At 38.2% G+C, this 18,754-nt stretch overlaps 1 protein-coding gene across 6 annotated transcripts in view; it reads left to right on the plus strand.

The window, feature by feature from the left end:
• WNK3 (WNK lysine deficient protein kinase 3) overlaps window positions 1-18,754 on the plus strand; it is a 428,084-nt gene that overhangs the window by 340,329 nt on the left and 69,001 nt on the right. For all 6 annotated transcript variants that reach the window (XM_049872575.1, XM_049872573.1, XM_049872574.1 and 3 more), the window contains exons 18-21: window positions 7,963-8,053; window positions 8,574-8,704; window positions 9,240-9,850; window positions 13,406-13,617. In XM_049872575.1, the coding sequence (XP_049728532.1) occupies window positions 7,963-8,053; window positions 8,574-8,704; window positions 9,240-9,850; window positions 13,406-13,617 (1,045 nt within the window). The remainder of the gene's footprint in view (window positions 1-7,962; window positions 8,054-8,573; window positions 8,705-9,239; window positions 9,851-13,405; window positions 13,618-18,754) is intronic.

The following is an 18,754-nucleotide window of genomic DNA, read 5'->3' on the forward strand; positions in this document are numbered from 1 at the left end:
TATAGAAAATTATTGTATTATCCCTTTTTTCCACTTTTCTTTCCCCACACCTCCTAATTTTTATTACTCATATTACCGTTTTAATATTGGCAAAGTTTATAACATTTACATTCTGTTCTGTAACAATTGGTGGTTTTTCCGTAGGTTGATTCTAAGAATTGAAAATCAATGAACAACATTTATATTATGATCATGTCCGTTGTCCAGTGATCAAATAATGTAATTAAAAACGATAAAAATGAAATATAGTTCTCTGTCATTTAAATTTTACTATTCAAGGTAGACTCAAGTGTCAAGGTCAAGAGGATTATTTTATATGCTTCAAGTGTCCATTGCTACATCTGGACCATACTGGTGTCCTAGAATTTCTTTTTTTTTTTCCCACCCTTTAATGCTTCAGTGAGTAATATTTTCAAATATACTAGATAGGTGATTGGTTTAGTATTTTTTTGTATGTCCAAACATGTTTTTATTTTCCTTTACACTAGATTGATTTAAGTGCAGAATGGTAAAATCACAATTTTTTTCCTTTCAAAATTTAGAAGACATTGTTTCACTGTATTTTAGCCTCCAGTGTTGCTTGTGAGAGTGATGTCAGTTTCATTATCATTCATTTGTAGGTAAACTGTTTTTACTATAAAAAAACCAAAACCAAACCCATTGCTGTTGAGTCAGGTCCGACTCATAGCGACCCTATAGGACAGAGTAGAAGTGCCCCACAGAGTTTCCAAGGAGCACCTGGTAGATTCGAACTGCAGACCTTTTGGCTAGCAGCAATAGCACTTAACCACTACGCCACCAGGGTTTCCGTTTTTACTATAGACCAGTACTATCCCATAGTACTTTCTACGATGCAGAAAATGTTCTGTGTCTGTGCTATCCGATAGGGCAGCCACTAACCACCTGTGACTATTAAGCACTTGAAATGGGGCTAGTATAACTGAGGAATTGAATTTTTAATTGTTTAATTTTAAATAGTTAAAATTTAAACTGCCACGTGTGGTAACTACTGTATCGAATACCACAAGTCTAGAGGTTTATCTTGGAGTTCTGAAATTTTTTCAGTATGTGTATAGGTATGTTGTTTTTCCATTCATTCTGTACATTACTGTTTGTGGGCCCTTTGAGTTTGAAGATATATGTCTTTCTTCAGCGCAAATAAACTTTATTTCTGTTTCTTTATTGTCTTTCTTCTTTCCTTATAGAACTTATTGGAGATATTTGGCCTTCTGTGTATATCAACCATGTCTCTTAATAGTTAAACTCATTTTTAATTTCCTTTTTCCCTTATGTTCTCAGATATGTCTTCAACTTTTTATTTCAGATCACTGCCTTGGTATTATGCCATGTTTATTTTTTTTTTAATATGGCAATCGTAATTTTAATTTTTTTAATTTTCTCTTTTCATAATAGCCTATTTTTGCATATATTTTCTCCCAACCTTTTTTTCTCAGAAACGATTAATATCTGGAATATATAAAGAACTCCTACACATCAATAGAAAATATCATACAGCTCAGTGGAAGAACAAGTAAAACATATGGACATGTAATTCACAGATGTTTAAATACAAATGCCTTGTAAACATGAGAAAAGATGCTCAACCTTATTAGTAATCAGAGAAATGCAAATTTTTAAACAATGAGATAACAATTTTTACTCATCAGACTTGCAAATATTAAATAAATTGATAGTACCCAATATTGATGAAACTCTAATTTTCATTTTATGTTGGTAGGAGTATAAATCAGGGCAGCCTATTTTGAGAACAGTGTAGCACTTTGAAAATTTTAAATGTGTTTATCCCTATGACCCAGCCATCTCTCTGTCATTATCTACATTTTTGATCATTGCACAAAGAGGCATGTATAAGAATGTTCACTGTTGCTATGTGTTAGCAGGAATATATCACCAAGAAAAATCATTAGGAAAAAATATATGCAGAATAATTCATATATTATAAGGCCATTTATATTTTTTAAAAACATATATATAAAAAATTTTTTTTATATACATGTATATATGTATGTGTTTGTATATATATGTACATATGTGTGTATGTATATATATGTTGTTGGGTGCCATCAAATCAATTTTCTACTCATAGTGACCCCATGTGACAGAGTAGAACTGCCCCATAGGGTTTTCTTGGCTGTAATCTTTGTGGAAGCAGATTGCTAGGTCTTTCTCCCACGGAGCTGCTGAGTGGGTTGGAACCACCAATCACCAGGGCTCTACATGTTTCATCTGTTCATTTCTTTTTGTTCTAGATAAAAAATTCTTTTTGTTCTAGATAGATGCAGGAAAATCTGTGTTTTTCTTATCTCTTTTTTATTGTAGTAAAATACACATAACAAAAAATTTACAGTTATAGCCATTTTAGCATACAATTCATGGGCATTAAGTTCATTCACAATATTGTGCATACATCAACAGTGTCTATTTCCAGAACTTTTTCATCACCCCAAAAAGAAACCCACTAAGCAGTCATTCCCAATTTCCCCCTTCACCTAACCACTGTCAACCACTAATCTCTGTTCTGTCTCCATGGATTTGCCTATTCTGGGTATTTTGTGTAAATGGAATTATGTAATATGTGGCCTTTTGTGTCCAGCTTTTTTCACTTTGCCTTATGTGTTCAAGGTTCATCCATATTGTAGCATGTATCAGTACTTCATTTCTTTTTATGGCTGAATATTATTTCATTGTATGGATATACTGCATTTTATAGGTTGTTTCTACCTTTGGTTATTTTGAACAGTGCTATTATGAATAGGAAACCCTAGTGGTGTAGTGGTTAAGTGCTACAGCTGCTAACCAAAGGATCGGCAGTTCGAATTCGCCAGGCGCTCCTTGGAAACTCTGTGGGGCCATTCTACTCTGTCCTATGGGGTCGCTATGAGTTAGAATCGACTCGATGGCACTCTGTTTGGTTTTGGTATTATGAATAATTGTGTACAAGCTTTTATTTGAACACCTGCTTTCACTTCTTTTGGGTTTATACCTAGGAGTAGAATCGCTGGGTCATATGGTAATTCTAAGTTAAACTTTTTGAGGAACTACCAAACTGCTTTCTACAGCGACTACACCATTTTATATTCCCACCAGCAATGGATGAGGGTTCCAATTTCTGCATATTCTTTACCACACTTATTTTCTGCTTTTTTTAATAATAGCTATCCTAGTGGAAACCCTGGTGGCATAGTGGGTAAGTGCTACGGCTGCTAACCAAAAGGTCGGCAGTTCAAATCCGCCAGGCACTCCTTGGAAACTCCACAGGGCAGTTCTACTCTGTCCTATAGGGTCACTATGAGTGGGAATAGACTCGATGGCAGTGGGTTTGGTTTTGGTTTAGTGGGTGTGAAGTGGTATCTCACTGTAGGTTTTTTGTTTTATTTTTTATTGTGGTAAATATATGTGTAACGAAACCTTTGCCATTTTAACAGTCTTGACATGTACAATTCAATGGCATTAATTAATTATGTGTGCCGTGTTGTTCAACCATCAGCACTATCAATTTCCAGATTTTCCATCACCTTTAACAGAAACTCAATATCTCCTAAGCAATGAGTCCCCGTTCTCCCCTTCTTCCGGCCCACCCCTGGTAACCATTAATAAACTTTGTCTCTATACACTTGCCTATTCTAGATATTTCATATATGTGGGATCATACAATATTTGTCCTTTCGAGACTAACTTATTTCACTCAGCATAATGTTTTCAAGGTTCATCCATGTTGTAGCATGTATCAGGAGTTTGTTTCTTTTTATGGCAGAATAATATTCTATTGTATGTATGTAGGACATTTTGTTTATTCACCTCTTGATGTGCATTTAGGCTATTGCCACCTTGTGGTTATTGTGAATAATGCTGCAGTGAACATTGGTGTACAAGTATCTCTTTGTATTTCTGCTTTCAATTCTTTTGGGTATATACCCGGGAGTGGAATTCCTGTATCACACGTTAATTCTATGTTTAACTTTTTGAGGAACCACCAGAGTGTTTTTCACAGTGGCTGTACCATTTTAATTCCCAGCAGCAATTGATGAAGGTTCCAGTTTCTCCACATCCTCATTAACACCTGTAGCTTTTCGTTTTTTTAATCATAGTGATCTTAGTGGGTGTGAAGTGATATCTCATTGTGGTTTAGGTTTACATTTCCCTTGTGACTAATGATGTTAACTATCTTTTCATGTACTTATTGGCCATTTGTGTATCTTCTTTATTTCTTTGGAAACATCCAAGTTCTTTGCTCATGATTTCATTGGGTTGTTTGCCTTTTTGATGCTGAATTATAGTAGTTCTTTATCTATTCTGGATATTAATTAAACCTTTATTAGATATATGGTTTGCAAATATTTTCTCCCACTGTATAGGTTTTATTTTCACTTTCTTGATAATGTCCTGTGATGAACAAATGTGTTTTTTTTTTTTAATGAAATCCCTGTTTATCTATTTTTTCTTTTGCTGCTCATGTTTTTGGTGTCATACCTAAGAACCCATTTTTGAAAACTGGATCCTGAAGCTTTACCCCTATGTTTTCTTCTAAGAGTTTTACGTATGTATGTGTGTGTGTGTGTATATATATATATATACACACACACACTGTATATACTGTAGCCTTCCTCTAGTAATTGTGGGAAAGCATGGAGCATGCATCTTGGCATGGTATATCGTAACTTGTCTCTAATGGTACCTCGAGAGTGGCCCACTAGCTAATCTTCAAAGGTGGAAGGGATTTCCCTTTCTCCTGGATTTTGTCTTCTCCCTTCATATTGACCTTTCTCTTGGCCACAACTTTTTCTGCTCACAACTCTTTTTTGGACACATATGCCTCTGCTGTGTTCTGCATGGTGAGGAGGTGAGGTGGGAAGGGATATAGCTGCCTGGCTGTTCCTTCTTTGGTACCTCAACCAGTCATTCATCCATTTAGCAAATATCTATCAAGCAATGCATAAGTCAAAACTCCTATATTTATAGAGCTCACATTCTAGTGAGGGAAGATAGACCCTAAACAAATAAATAAACAAGTATGGTGTGCAGATTATTTAAGTAAAGGACTAACATGGAAAGACTGGGGATTATTTATATAGGTTCATCAGAGAAGATTGTATGTGGGGGTGACATTCACAGGTAGAGACCTGAGTAGCCATCCAACCAAGCAGTTTGAAGAACATTCCAGGCAAGATTATAGCAAGTGCTATGTCCTAGTGCTGCTGTAACAAAATACCACAAGTGGATAGCTTTAACAAACAGGAATTTATTCATTCACAGTGTAGGAGGCTAGAAGTCCAAATTCAGGGAGCCAGCTCCAGGGGAAGACTTCCTGTCTCTGTTGGCTCTGGGGGAAGGTCTTTGCCATCAATCTTCCTCAGGTCTAGGAGCTTCTCAGTGCCAGGACCCCAGGTCTAAAGGACACACTCCACTCCTGGCTCTTCTTGCTTGGTGGTAATGAGGTCCCTCTCCTCTCTGATCACTTCTCTTTTCTATCTCAAAAGAGATTGACTTAAGATACAACTTAATTCTGTAGATTGTGTCCTGCTTCATTAACATAACTGCCTCTAATCCTGCCTCATTTACATCATAACGACAACAACTGAAAACCCAAACCTGTTGCTGTCAGAGTCAATTCCAACTCATAGTGACCCTACCAGAATAGAACTGCCCCTTAGAGTTTCTGAGGAGCAGCTGGTGGATTTTGAATTTCTGACCTTTTGATTAGCAGCTGAACTCTTAACCATTGCACCACCAGGGCTCCTAACATGATAGAGGTTAGGATTTGCAACACATGGGAAAATTACATCAGATCACAAAATGAGGACAACCATATAGCACGGGAAATTATGATCTAGCCAAATCGACACACATTTTGTGGAAACACAGTTCCATGATATTCCACCCTTTGTTCCCCTCAAATTCATGTCCTTGCCACCTGTAAGACACATTCACCCCATCATATCTTCCCAAAAGTCTTAACTCCAAGTCTAAATTCCATCCTGAGGCAAAATTCCTCTTCATCTGTGAAATCTAGAATACAAGTTATCTGCTTCCAAAGTACAATGGTGGAAAACGCACAAGGTAGACCTTTCCCTTACAAACGGGAGAAATTTGAGGGAGAGAAAAGATAATAGACACCAACCAAGTCAGCAGAACACGTTACGTTAGCTCCCAAGGCTTGAAAATAATCCTCTGTTCTCAGAGACCATCTAGGCAATGGCCCTGCCCTCCATTCTCTGGGTGTTGGCTGCACTCTCCAGATTCTGGGTGGAGGCCTCTTGGCTCTGGGCTTCAGCTCCACCTTCCATGCCCACTGGGACAGCCAACACTGTTCCCTCAAATTTGAGCAGCCCCATATTCCTAGTCGGAGTGGCGATCCTGCCCCCTTGGCCCCAGCAGGCCTTGTTCTTCTGCCCCGGGGGTATGGCAGCCCCACCCCCTCAGCTTTGGGCAGCGGATCATGCTGCATCCCATTGGCACTCGTGAAAGGCAGCCCCACACTCCAGAACCATGTTGGTGAAGATCTGACTCTTTGAAACATAAGAGGCTGTGGCCCCATCTTTTGAGATCAGCTGGCTGTGGTTCCACCCTTTGAGACCCCAGAGGTTGTGGCCCTAGTCTTTGAAACTGAGGCAGCTCTGCTCCCTGTGCCCCTTGTCTCTTCACCTTCTGCTTCCTGGTTCATTGATCTCTTAGCCCCTTGGGGCTCTTGGGCCCTCCCAGCATCTGTCCTGCTCAGGCAAGTGTTACAAAGCTCTTTAGCTCTATTGATAAGTGCCTGGAGGCACCGCACTCCTCCAGTAAACCTTGGCCAGAAGGCACTCAACTCTCTTGCTCCTTGGGTCAGCAAGCCTAGCTCCACTGATAAGTGCCTAGAGGCACTGCATTCCACCAGGAAGCCTCCTGTCCTAAAGCACTCAGCTCTCTTGCTCCATGGGTTGGCTCCTGCGCCTTTTTGCACCTGCCTCCTGGTTCTGCTGCTGCTGGTTCTGTTGCTGCCATTTCTGTACTGCTGCATCTCACCCTCTGTGCTGTCTCCAGTGTTAGAGTTCTCACTTCTTTGTGAGCCCTCACCAGAATTGTCTTTGACATCCATAATTCTACCAACAATCTCTTCAAGGAAATCTAGGCTTTTACTATTAGGCACTTTAAAACTCTTTCAGCTCTACCCATTGCCATCGAGTTGAGTCTGACTCATAGCGACCCTATAGAGCAGAGCAGAACTGCCCCATGGAGTTTCCAAGGAGCACCTAATGGATTCGAACAGCCGACCTTTTGGCCAGCAGCCATAGCGCTTAACTACTATGCCACCAGGGTTTCCCTCTACCCATTAGTCAATTCCAAAACTGCTTCCACATTGTAGGTATCTGTTAGAGCAGCACCTTACTCTCCTGGTACCAAATTCTATCTTAGTTATCTAGTGCTGCTGTAACAGAAATACCACAAGTGGGATGGCTTTAATGAACATAAATTTATTCTCCCACAGTTTGGGAGGCTAGAAGACTGAATTTAGGGCACCAGCTCCAGGGAAAGGCTTTCTGTCTCTTGTGGCTCTGGGGGAAGGTCCTTGTCATCAATCTGCAATACAGGGACCCCAGGTCCAAAGGATACGCTCCGCTCTTGGCTCTTCTTGCTTGGTGGCAATGAGATCCATCTCCTCTCTGCTCACTTCTCTCTTCTATATCTCAAAAGAGATTGACTCAAGATACAACCTAATTCTGTAAATTGTGTCCTGCTTCATTTAACATAACTGCCTCTAATCCTGCTTCATTAACTTCATAGAGGTTGGGATTTACAACACATAGGAAAATCACGTGAGATCACAATATGGAGAACAACCACACAATACTGGGAATCATGGCCTAGCCAAGTTGACAACACATTTTGGGGGAAACACAATTCAACATAACACGCTATAACCTAAATTATTACCATTTTTGGCTTTTCTCTTTCTGTCTCCATTAGGAGATGTCCCCAGATGCTTTACTTCCAGGGGATCCAGAGACCTATCCTGCTGCTGTATCAAGTGGTGGAGCCATTCATCTGCACACAGGAGGTGGATATTTTGGCCTAAGCTTTACTTGTCCTAGTCTCAGAAATCCTATTAGCAAGAAATCCTGGACTCGCAAATTAAAAAGCTGGGCATACAGGCTACGGCAGTCAACCAGCTTTTTCAAGAGATCAAAAGTCCATCAAGGTAGTGTGTCAGGGACATAGACTAGGTAACATCACTTTCCATTTTCTTAAGTATTTTTTTTTGTTCATATGCAAATCTTGCCACTTTTCCACATAGCCTGTGCATATTATACGTCCCATTGATGCTATTGACATTTTATTTTTCCTTTTGTAACTAATTTGGTTTTCCACGTACTCATTTCATGTAGATACTAAGTCTTGGGATAAATCTTGCAATACCTGATTTAGAGTGAGGGACTTATGCAGTGTTGCTTATTACATATAACACCTTTTAATTATCTAGCAGAAGTTAAACTTTTTCTACTTTTCTTCCACTTGATAACATAAGAAAATTTATCTTAACAATTTTTTTTCTGCTTACAATTTGGCAAAACTTTCAGTGGAAACAGAAGATACGAGATCAACAGTTGCTCCTGATCCCATTCCTTTGACACGAGAGTCCATAGCTGATACTAGGGCTTTGAGTAGATGCAAGGTGATGAGTGGATCATTTCAGCGGGGTCGGTTCCAGGTTTGTGTCTTTGGTTGAATCCTTATCTGCAAGGGCCTTATTAAAGGTAACAGCATTTAAGATCTTGGTCTGTAGGTCAATACTTATTTTAAACGTAAATCATTTAACTTGTTACCCTTGCACACATCCCCTCATCTTTTGAAGCCATCCAGTAAAGGTGAGTCTAAAGAAATGGGGATTTTAGTAGCTGGAGGAGAACACAAAAATGGGTCATCATTTGGGGGGGGGGGTGGGTCATCTTTCTTTGTAACACTAGTTTCCTGTCCTTCCAGTTTTTGGCAACGTGTTGTTTTGTTTACAAATTGTGTAACTTTATTTGAATAATATGATGCAAACTTGCCTTACTCAAGGGGCCCTATTGAAAGACTTTGAATATGGAGAATATAGGTGGGGTTTTTAGGTTTTGGTGTTATTGATTTGTACACATCACTACAGACCATCCACTTGTCTATGCCATATATTGATACTGAATTTCTTCGTGAGGTTTCATTTTTGGTTAGGTGGAGCCAGCCACTTTTGCCTTTTTGTATCTCAGGTGATTACAGTTCCTCAGCAACAGTCGATGAAAGTGACATCTTTTGGAATAGAGCACATACCAGCTTTCAATCAAATGGCAAACCATTCTAATGAAGAGACTCTAGTATTTACTGAAACAGAAAAGTCTCAGTTGATAGAAATGGAACCTGCTGTGCACAATCCACAAACTTCATTTTCTTTTCAGAAGTTACAAGCTCTTTATGAAACCGTTAAAGAAGATAAAGGAATTCCCAAACAAGGTGACTTCTTGTCTTTCAGCACAGATTGTGAGACTGGTATATCTTTTATGACACCAGAAAAGGAATTGGAAGAAACTTTAGCTGCAGGAAGTACTATGCAGCCTGAATCTGAACTGTTGCATAAAGAGAGAGAAACACTGCCTATTAGGAAACAGCCTAACTCTGATAGTGAACTTTCAGCCCCTCTTGCTGGCAATGAAAATTCAGTAGCAAAGACTGTTCCAGAGAGTGATCAGTGCCATGAAGAACAAGCCTGTGTTCAAACACAGAACTCACTCTTCTATTCACCATCTTCCCCAATGAGCAGTGATGATGAGTCAGAAATAGAGGATGAGGACTTGAAGGTGGAGCTTCAAAGATTACGAGAAAAGTAAGGACTTCTTTCTTCTGTTGCCTTGGATTTTATAGAACTTTGTATTTAATTGGTAGGTAAATATTAAGAATTGATGACATTTTAATAATTAAAAACTTTTTATGATTGAAAACTGTAAAGAAGGCTAAGCCAAACCAAAACCAAATTCATTGCCATCCAGTCAATTCCAACTCATAGCAACCCAATTGGATAGAGTAGAGTTGACCACAGGGTTTCCAAGGCTTTTTAATCTTTATGGAAGCAGACTGCCACATCTTTATTCTGTGGAGCAACTGGTGGGTTTGAACTGCTGACCTTCATTTAGCAGCTGAGTGCTTTAACCACTGCACCACCAGGACTCCTCCAAAGAAAGGCAAAAAGATATATAAATGTTAAATATTTATGTATCTTAAAGTTTTATTTAAAATGTTTTCATAATTGGAGGGCTAATTATAATTTGTTTTATGTCTGAGATTCTTGGGAGTCCCTGAGTGGTGTAGTTAATGTGCTCAGTTGCTGACTGAAAGGTTGGAGGTTCAAGTCCACCCAGAGGCTCCTCAGAAGAAAGCCCTGGTGATTTAATTTTGAAAAGTCAGTCATTGAATACCCTGTAGAGCTAGTTCTACTCTTAACACACACGATTCCCACAAGTTGGAGTCGACTCAACAGCATCTGGCTTAGTGATATTGTGGCAATATGTTTTATCATCTAGAAATGCTATTTTTGTGAAATTAGTATTAAGTTACTGAATTCTTTTTTTCACCCACAAATTATAGCATATACCACAGACTGTTCACGTATCTTGCTTTTTTTTTTACTTTTTCATTATATTTTGGACCTATATCTGAATCATTCCTTTTTTTTTTTTAAGCCAAACCTATTGCCGTCATGTCGATTCCGACTCATAGCGACCCTATAGGACAGAGTAGAACTGCCCCATAGCGTTTCCATGGAAAGGCTGGTGTATTCGAACAGCCAAACTTTTGGTTAGCAGCCAAACTCTTAAGCACTGCACCACCGGAGGCTCTGCTATTCTGTTATGTGGATACACAAAAATTATGTACAAGCCTCCTGTCATCCGCATGCCATTACTTTGAAAAGTTGAAATCATTAGCAATTTCTGATGGTATCTTATGCTTTAAAGAATGTCTGTCTTATTCTGGGACTTGAATAACTTTTAAAGCTGGCACAATCAGGGAGAAGATAAAATATAGGTAGAGGAAAAGCTGGCTTTTAACCAGATTCTTACATGTTTGGATAATGCGCCAGTTGGATGCTAAGTTTGAATGCTTTAAGAACTAAAACCAAACCCAAACCAAACCCACTGCCATCGAGTTGATTCCGACTCACAGCGACCCTATAGGACAGAGTAGAACTGCCCCATAGAGTTTCCAAGGAGCGCCTGGTAGATTCGAACTGCCGACCTTTTGGTTAGCAGCCATAGGTCTTTACCACTACGCCACCAGGGTTTCCTTAAGAACTAAAGCATTTTAAAATTCTTTGAAATTTCCTAGAGTTTTTAAGGCCTTGCCCAGAGGGAAAAATAAAATGAAACTATCATTCCCACACGGAATAAGTGTAATATTATTTTCTCTCCAACTTGTTTCATTTTTTTTCAGAAAGTTGTAGATTTATTTCATATTGAAATGCCACATCACCAAACTCATTTCCATTGAGTCAATTCCAACTCATAGTGACACTATAGGACAGAGTAGAACTGCCTCATAGAATTTCCAAGGAGCGGCTGGTAGATTCGAACCGCCAGCCTTTTGGTTAGCAGCTGTAGCTTTTAACCACGGTGCCACCCAGAACTCTCATGTTGAAATAATCATATTTTTAAAGACATAATGCCCTTTTAACTTGAGCTTAGAAGAAATTGTGAATGTATGCTTTAATATTCATCACTGGAAGATTGATTTTTTTACTTTAAAAAAGGTAATGAAGATACAAGTTTGAGTTTTTTGTATATATTAAGTACTATTGTAGTATATGTACACTGACACTCTTATAATAAAATAGTTATTACTAAAGTGTTTTAATGTTTGTGATATCAATATTCCATCACGTTTTTAACGATTCTTTTAAATCATTAAATGATTTTCTAAAATGTTCTCAGAAGACTGGTAGCTTTTGTAGATGATTATAATGAGTATTTTATTTTGTATCTGAGACATGGATTCCCATAACCTTATAGAACCCAGGACCTAAGGTATCTTAAGATAATTTTTGTCTATTTTGTCTTCAGTGTTCTTTTGGTATTATGATTTCTTCATAATTTTTTAAAAGTCCTTGATGATATTCCTAAAGACTGTAGTCCTATAAGCGCCCAGTAGTGAGCTGAGTCTTTAGACCTGCCTGATTTTGAATTAACTGCAGTCTTTTAATTTTTTTACATAAATATCTATTTTTCTAAAATTATTATGAAAGTGAAACATAGGAAAAGATTCAAACAGTAGAGAAAAAAGCAAACCAAAAAACCCTCTTCACATTTCTCATGCCCCAGTCTCACTTCTCAGAGGTAACCATTGTGAACTGTTATTTGCCAGTAATTTTTCTTTGCATTTACAAATAGTTTTATTTTTACAAAAGTAGGATCATAATATAAATGTTATTCTACAATTTTTTGACTTAACGTTGTTGCCTATATATGTTTATTTCTGCATAAATAAATCTACCTTAATTTTTAAATGGCTGTATAAGTTTACCCAGTTTATTTAATCCCTCCTTAAATGGACATTTCAGTTGTTTCCCATCTTTTATTTATGTAAACAATGCTGAAGTGAACGTCCTTGTATTTTTACATACTTATGTGAGTATTTTCATAGGATAGAAGCCTGAAAGTGAAATGGCTGGGTTAAAATGTGTGTACATTTTAAATTGATAGATATTGCTGAAATTGTCTTCCAACATAACTATACCATTTTACACACAAAAGAAAAAAAGTGTATGAAAGTGTCTCTTTTCCCACAAATCAACATTAGACTGGGTATTATCAATACTTTTTTTTTCCCCAATTAGATGGATTAAAAAGGTTTTTAAAAAATCGTGTTCCCCTGCTTTATAGTGAGGTTGTGCATTATCTTATATTTATTGGCTCTTTGTATTTACCCATCTTTGGAATTGCCTTTCATATTGTCTTTTTTTTTTTCTATACAGTAATAAGGTTTTTAATTTTTGTTATTGATTTTTGGGAACTATAGATTCTGAATGTTAGCTCTTTATTTATTACATATTACAAATATTTTCTTCCTGTTTATATTCACAGTATATAATAAAGGAAAGATTTAATATTATTAATACCATTTGACTTTAACTTTTATTGTCTTTCACTCTACTGAAGTTTTTTAGAAACTTGTTCTTGTCAAATTTGTTAACCTTTTTCTTTATACCTGATTAGTTTAATGTTATACTTAGGAAAGCATTTCCCATCTTAAAATTGTGAAAATACTCTCCTGTAGTTCCACGTTCTTAATCTAAATTCCTTCTTAAACTACTTGTACTGGTGTAGAGATTCTTGGCTCATCTGTATTGTGCCAGTGCCAGTAAAATGCTTTCTGCATGATTTTCATTCAGACACATTCAGGAGGTGGTAAATCTTCAAACCCAGCAGAATAAGGAGCTGCAGGAGCTCTATGAACGCCTTCGGTCAATTAAAGATAGTAAAACTCAATCCTCGGAGATTCCTCTGCCACCTGCATCACCACGTCGACCAAGATCTTTCAAAAGCAAACTTCGAAGCCGCCCCCAGTCCTTGACACATGTGGATAATAGCATAGTTGGTACAGGTAAATCAGTCATAAAAGTGAAAAAAAAAAAAAACCTCTGGTCAAAGATAAGCAAAGTGAGAAAAATGATGATAATACAATTTTTTTAATTAAGCTAAAATGATTTTAAAAAGTACACATTATTCTGAGGTTCTTTTCTATTTTTTTGGTATTAAGCGTTCTTTCATGAAATAATGGTTATGATAGATGATAGATTTTGGGGAGCCGATGAGTATGTCTTATGTTTTCATTTGGAAAACAAAGAGTTGAAAGCCTAATAACAATCCCCAAAATAGCTTTTGAAATTTTATCAGTCAGTAGGAACTGCTGGTCTAGCATTTAGAGTTTGTTGATAACAAAGATAATCTTAAAAATGTATTCATGTTCTGTCTGAGTAAGAGATCTTTATTTGTAGGGAGAATATTAGAAATTAGGTACTTCTTTGACTTTGAAAAAAAGAGGGTCAGGCTCCACTTAACCAATAAAGAAGTTGTTAATCAGATCAGGCTTCTTTGGTTATATCTTAGTCATCTAGTGCTGCTATAACAGAAATACCACAAGTGGATTGCTTTAAGAAAGAGAAATTTATTTTCTCACAGTCCAGTGGGCTAGCAGTCCAAATTCAGGGTGTCAGCTCAGCAGGGGAAGGCTTTCTTCATTGGCTCTGGAGGAAGGTCCTTCTCGTCAGTCTACCCCTGGACTAGGAGCTTCTGCACGCAGGAACCCAAAGGACGTGCTCTGCTCCTGGCACTGCGTTCTTGGTGATATGAGGTCCCCAACTCTCTGCTTGCTTCCCTTTCCTTTTATCCCTTGTAAGATAAAAGGTGGTACAGGCCACACCCCAGGGAAATTCCCTTTACACTAGATCAGAGATGTGACCTGAGCAAGGGTGTTGTATCTCACCCTAATCCTGTTTAACCACAGGCAGAGATTATGATTTGTAACTCACAGGAAAATCACAAAATGGAGGACAGCCACACAATACTGAGAATCATGGCCTAACCAAGTTGGCACATATTTTGGGGGGATGCAATTCAATCCATGACATATACCCTGTCAAGATGGGGGTTAGAGTGGATTGCAGGGATATACGTGAAATCTCCATGCGTTTATGGTAGGCTGATTAATGGGCCCACCTAAAGATGTCTGCATCCTCATCCTGGAACCTATGATTGTGTTATATTACATGAAAGAGTGGAATTAAGGTTGTTAATCAGCTAACTTTAAAATAGGGAGATTATCCTGAATATCTGGGTGGGCCCGATTTAATCACAGGGTCCTTAAAAGTGGAATAGGTAGACAGAAGAGATGGTAAGGGAAAAGATGTGAGGAGGGAAGCAGGGTCAGAGAGATGCAAACTTGCTGGCTCTGCAGGTGGAGGAAGAGGGCCATGAACCAAGGAAGGCAGGCAACCTCTAGAAGCTGGAGAAAAGGCAAGGGGATGGATTCTCTCCTAGAGCCTCCAGAAGGAATGCAGCCCTGCAACACCTTGATTTTAGCCCAGTGAAACCTGTGTTGGGCTTCTAACCTACAGAACTGTAAGATAGTAAGTTTGTGGTGTTTTAAGCCACTAAGTTTGTGGTTAATTGTTACAGCAGCAATAGAAAACTAATAAAGAACTGAAGAACAGGAACTGTAATTTGGATGATCCTCAAAAATAGGACTGAAGGGTAGATTTATATTGAAGGCAGCTTTGGGCATTTAGTAGCAGAAGCACATGGACTATTAATAAATACATTGCCATCAAGTTGATTCCGACTCATAGCAACGCAGTAGGACAGAGTAGAACTGCCCCATAGGGTTTCCAAGGCTATAATCTTTATGGAAGCAGACTGCCACATCTTTCTCCCACAGAGCAGCTGCTAGGTTCAAACTACCAACCTTTCGGTTAGCAGCCAAGTGCTTTAACCACTGTGTCACCAGGGCTCTCCAGCTATTGATAGCCATACTTTATTCTGTTTTGTTGTCAAATGACTTCTGTTTAGGTAGTTTCTGGTACCCATAACGTCAACATTCAGATAGATTTGGCTTGTTATGATCCCAAAGTATTGTTTCACTGTCAAAGCCCTGCTTAACTGGCCTCAGTCAGATTTCAGAGATAGAAAATTTGGCTATCCATGCTCATCTTTTTCATGCCAAGAAATGGGTCAGAGGCCATTGCCTACTGTTCTCAAGTCAGGTTTCTGCCTCATTCTAATCAACCATGACCAGAGGCACAGGATCTCATTGTAAAAACATTTATGCTTCCCTTCATAAATGTGGGCAATGCAGTTTCCTTTAGGACAGGGTTTAGGATAGATAGTTTCATCTATCTACCCTGCCAAAACCTTACATAGTAAATTTTTTCTTAAAAAAGCCATCTTGGCAAGAGGTTAAAAAACAAACAGAAACTGAAAGGAAATAATTCCTTTTTAAAACTTTGAAAAATTAAAGTTAACAGTCTTTTGGGTGAACAGTTCCCTGAACATATACATCTGTGTAACCACCACCACCACAATCAGGATACACAACAGTTCCATTATTCCCCAAAATTCCATCATGCTATCACTTTAAAATCACACATTGCTCCCACTCCTGGCAACTGATCTGTTCACCATTATTGTAGTTTGACTTTTCAAGAATGTCATAAAAGAGAAATCATACAGCATGTAACCTTTTGAGACTGGCTTCTTTCACTTAGCATAACGTCTATGAGATTCTTCAAAGGTATTTTGTGTTACAATGTATTTTTCTTATTTATTGCTGAGTAATATTCTGTTCGATAGATATGCTACAGTTTATCCATTCACCTGTTGAAGGACATTTGGGTTGTTTCCAGTTTTGGGTTTTTATGAATGAAGCTGCTATAGATATTCATGTATAGGTTTTGTATGAACATATTTTCAGTTCACTTGGGAAAATATCCAAAAGTAGGGTTGCTGAGTCATACGGTATGTGTATTTTAAATTTTCAAGAAACTGACAAGCTGTTTTCCAGAGCAGCTGCGTCATTTTGCATTCCTACCTGCAACGTATGAGATTTCAGTTTCTTCAGATCCTCTTCAGCACTTGGTATTATCAGTATTCTTTATTTTCGCCAATCTAATAGGTGTATCCCCCACACGACTGTCAGTTTGTTGTACTGTGGGGGCTGTGATGCTGTGATGCTGGAAGCTATGCCACCAGTATTCAAATACCAGCAGTGTCACCCATGGTGGACAGGTTTCAGCTGAGCTTCCAGACTAAGACAGACTAGGAAGAAGGACTTGACATTCTACATCTGAGAAGAATTAGCCAATGAAAACCTAATGAATAGCTGTGGAACATTGTCTGATATAGTGCTGGAAGATGAGCCCCCCCCCCCCAGGTTGGAAGGCACTTAAAATACAACTGGGGAAGAGCTGCCTCCTCAAAGTAGAGTCAACCTTAATGACGTGGATGGAATCAAGCCTTGGGGACCTTCACTTGCTGATGTGGCACCACTCAAAATGAGAAGAAACAGCTGCAAACATCCATTAATAATTGGAACATGGAATGTATGAAATATGAATCTAGGAAAATTGGAAATTTTCAAAAATGAAATGGAGCACATAAACATCATCAACCTAGGCATTAGTGAGCTAAAATGGACTGGTATTAGCCATTTTGAATCGGACAATCACATGGTCTACTATGCTGGGAATCACAACTTGAAGAGGAATGGCATTGCATTCATTGTCAAAAAGAACATTTCAAGGTCTATCCTGAAGTACAGTGCTGTCTGTGATAGGATAATATTCATAATATTCATACAAGAACACCAGTTAATATGACTATTATTCAAATTTACACACCATCCACTAAAATGAATATTATTCAAATTTACACACCATCCACTAAAGCCAAAGATGAAGAAATTAAAGATTTTTACCAACTTCTGCAGTCTGAAATTGATGGAACATGCAATCAGGATGCATTGATAACTATCGTGATTGGAATGCAAAAGTTGGAAACAAAGAAGAAGTATCGGTAGTTGGAAAATATGGCCTTGGTGGTAGAAATGATGCCTGAGATTGCATGATGGAATTTTGCAAGACCAACAACTTCCTCGTTGCAAATATTTTTTTCAGCAACATGAATGGCAACTATACACGTGAACCTCGCCAGATGGAATACACAGGAATCAAGTCAACTACATCTGTAGGAAGAGACAATGGAAAAGCTCAATATCATCAGTCAGAACAAGGCCAGGAACTGACTGCAGAACAGACCATCAGTTGATCATATGTAAGTTCAAGTTGAAACTGAAGAAAATTAGAACAAGTACAGGAGAGCGAAAGTACGACCTTGGAGTATATCCCACCTGAATTTAGAGACCATTTCAAGAGTAGATTTGATGCGTTCAACAGTAATGACCGAAGACCAGACAAGATGTGGACTGACATCAAGGACGTCATACATGAAGAAAGCAAGAGGTCATTAAAAAGACAGGAAAAAAGTGAAAACCAAAATGAATGTCAGAAGAGACTCTGAAACTTGCTCATGAACGTTGAGTAACTAAAGCAAAAGTAAGAAATGATGAAGTAAAAGAGCTGAACAGAAGATTTCAAAGAGCAGCTTGAGAGGACAAAGTAAAATATAATGACATGTGCAGAGACCTAGAGATAGAAAACCAAAAGGGACGAACATGCTCGGCATTTCTCACCCTGAAAGAACTGAAGAAAAAATTGAAGCATCAAGTTGCAATATTGAAGGATTCTATGGAGAAAATATTAAATGACACAGGAAACATCAAGAGAAGATGGAAGGAATACAGAGTCACTATACCAAACAGAATTGATCGACATTCATCCATTTCAGGAGGTAACATATGATCAGGAACTGATGGTACTGAAAGAAGAGGTCCAAGCTGCACTGAAGGCATTGGTGAAAAACAAGGCTCCAGGAATTGATGGAATACCAATTGAGATGTTTCAGCAAACCGATGCAGCGCTGGAAGTGCTTACTCGTCTATGCCAAGAAATTTGGAAGACAACTTCCTGGCCAGCTGACTGGAAGAGATCCATATTTATGCCTATTCCCAAGAAAGGTGATCCAACCAAATGTGGAAATTATCGAACAATAGCATTAATATCACACACAAGTAAAATTTGGTAAAGATCATTCAGAAGCAGCTGCAGCAGTATATCAACAGGGAATTG

This window comes from Elephas maximus, chromosome X, assembly GCF_024166365.1.
Source record: "Elephas maximus indicus isolate mEleMax1 chromosome X, mEleMax1 primary haplotype, whole genome shotgun sequence".
Lineage (NCBI taxonomy): Eukaryota > Metazoa > Chordata > Mammalia > Proboscidea > Elephantidae > Elephas > Elephas maximus.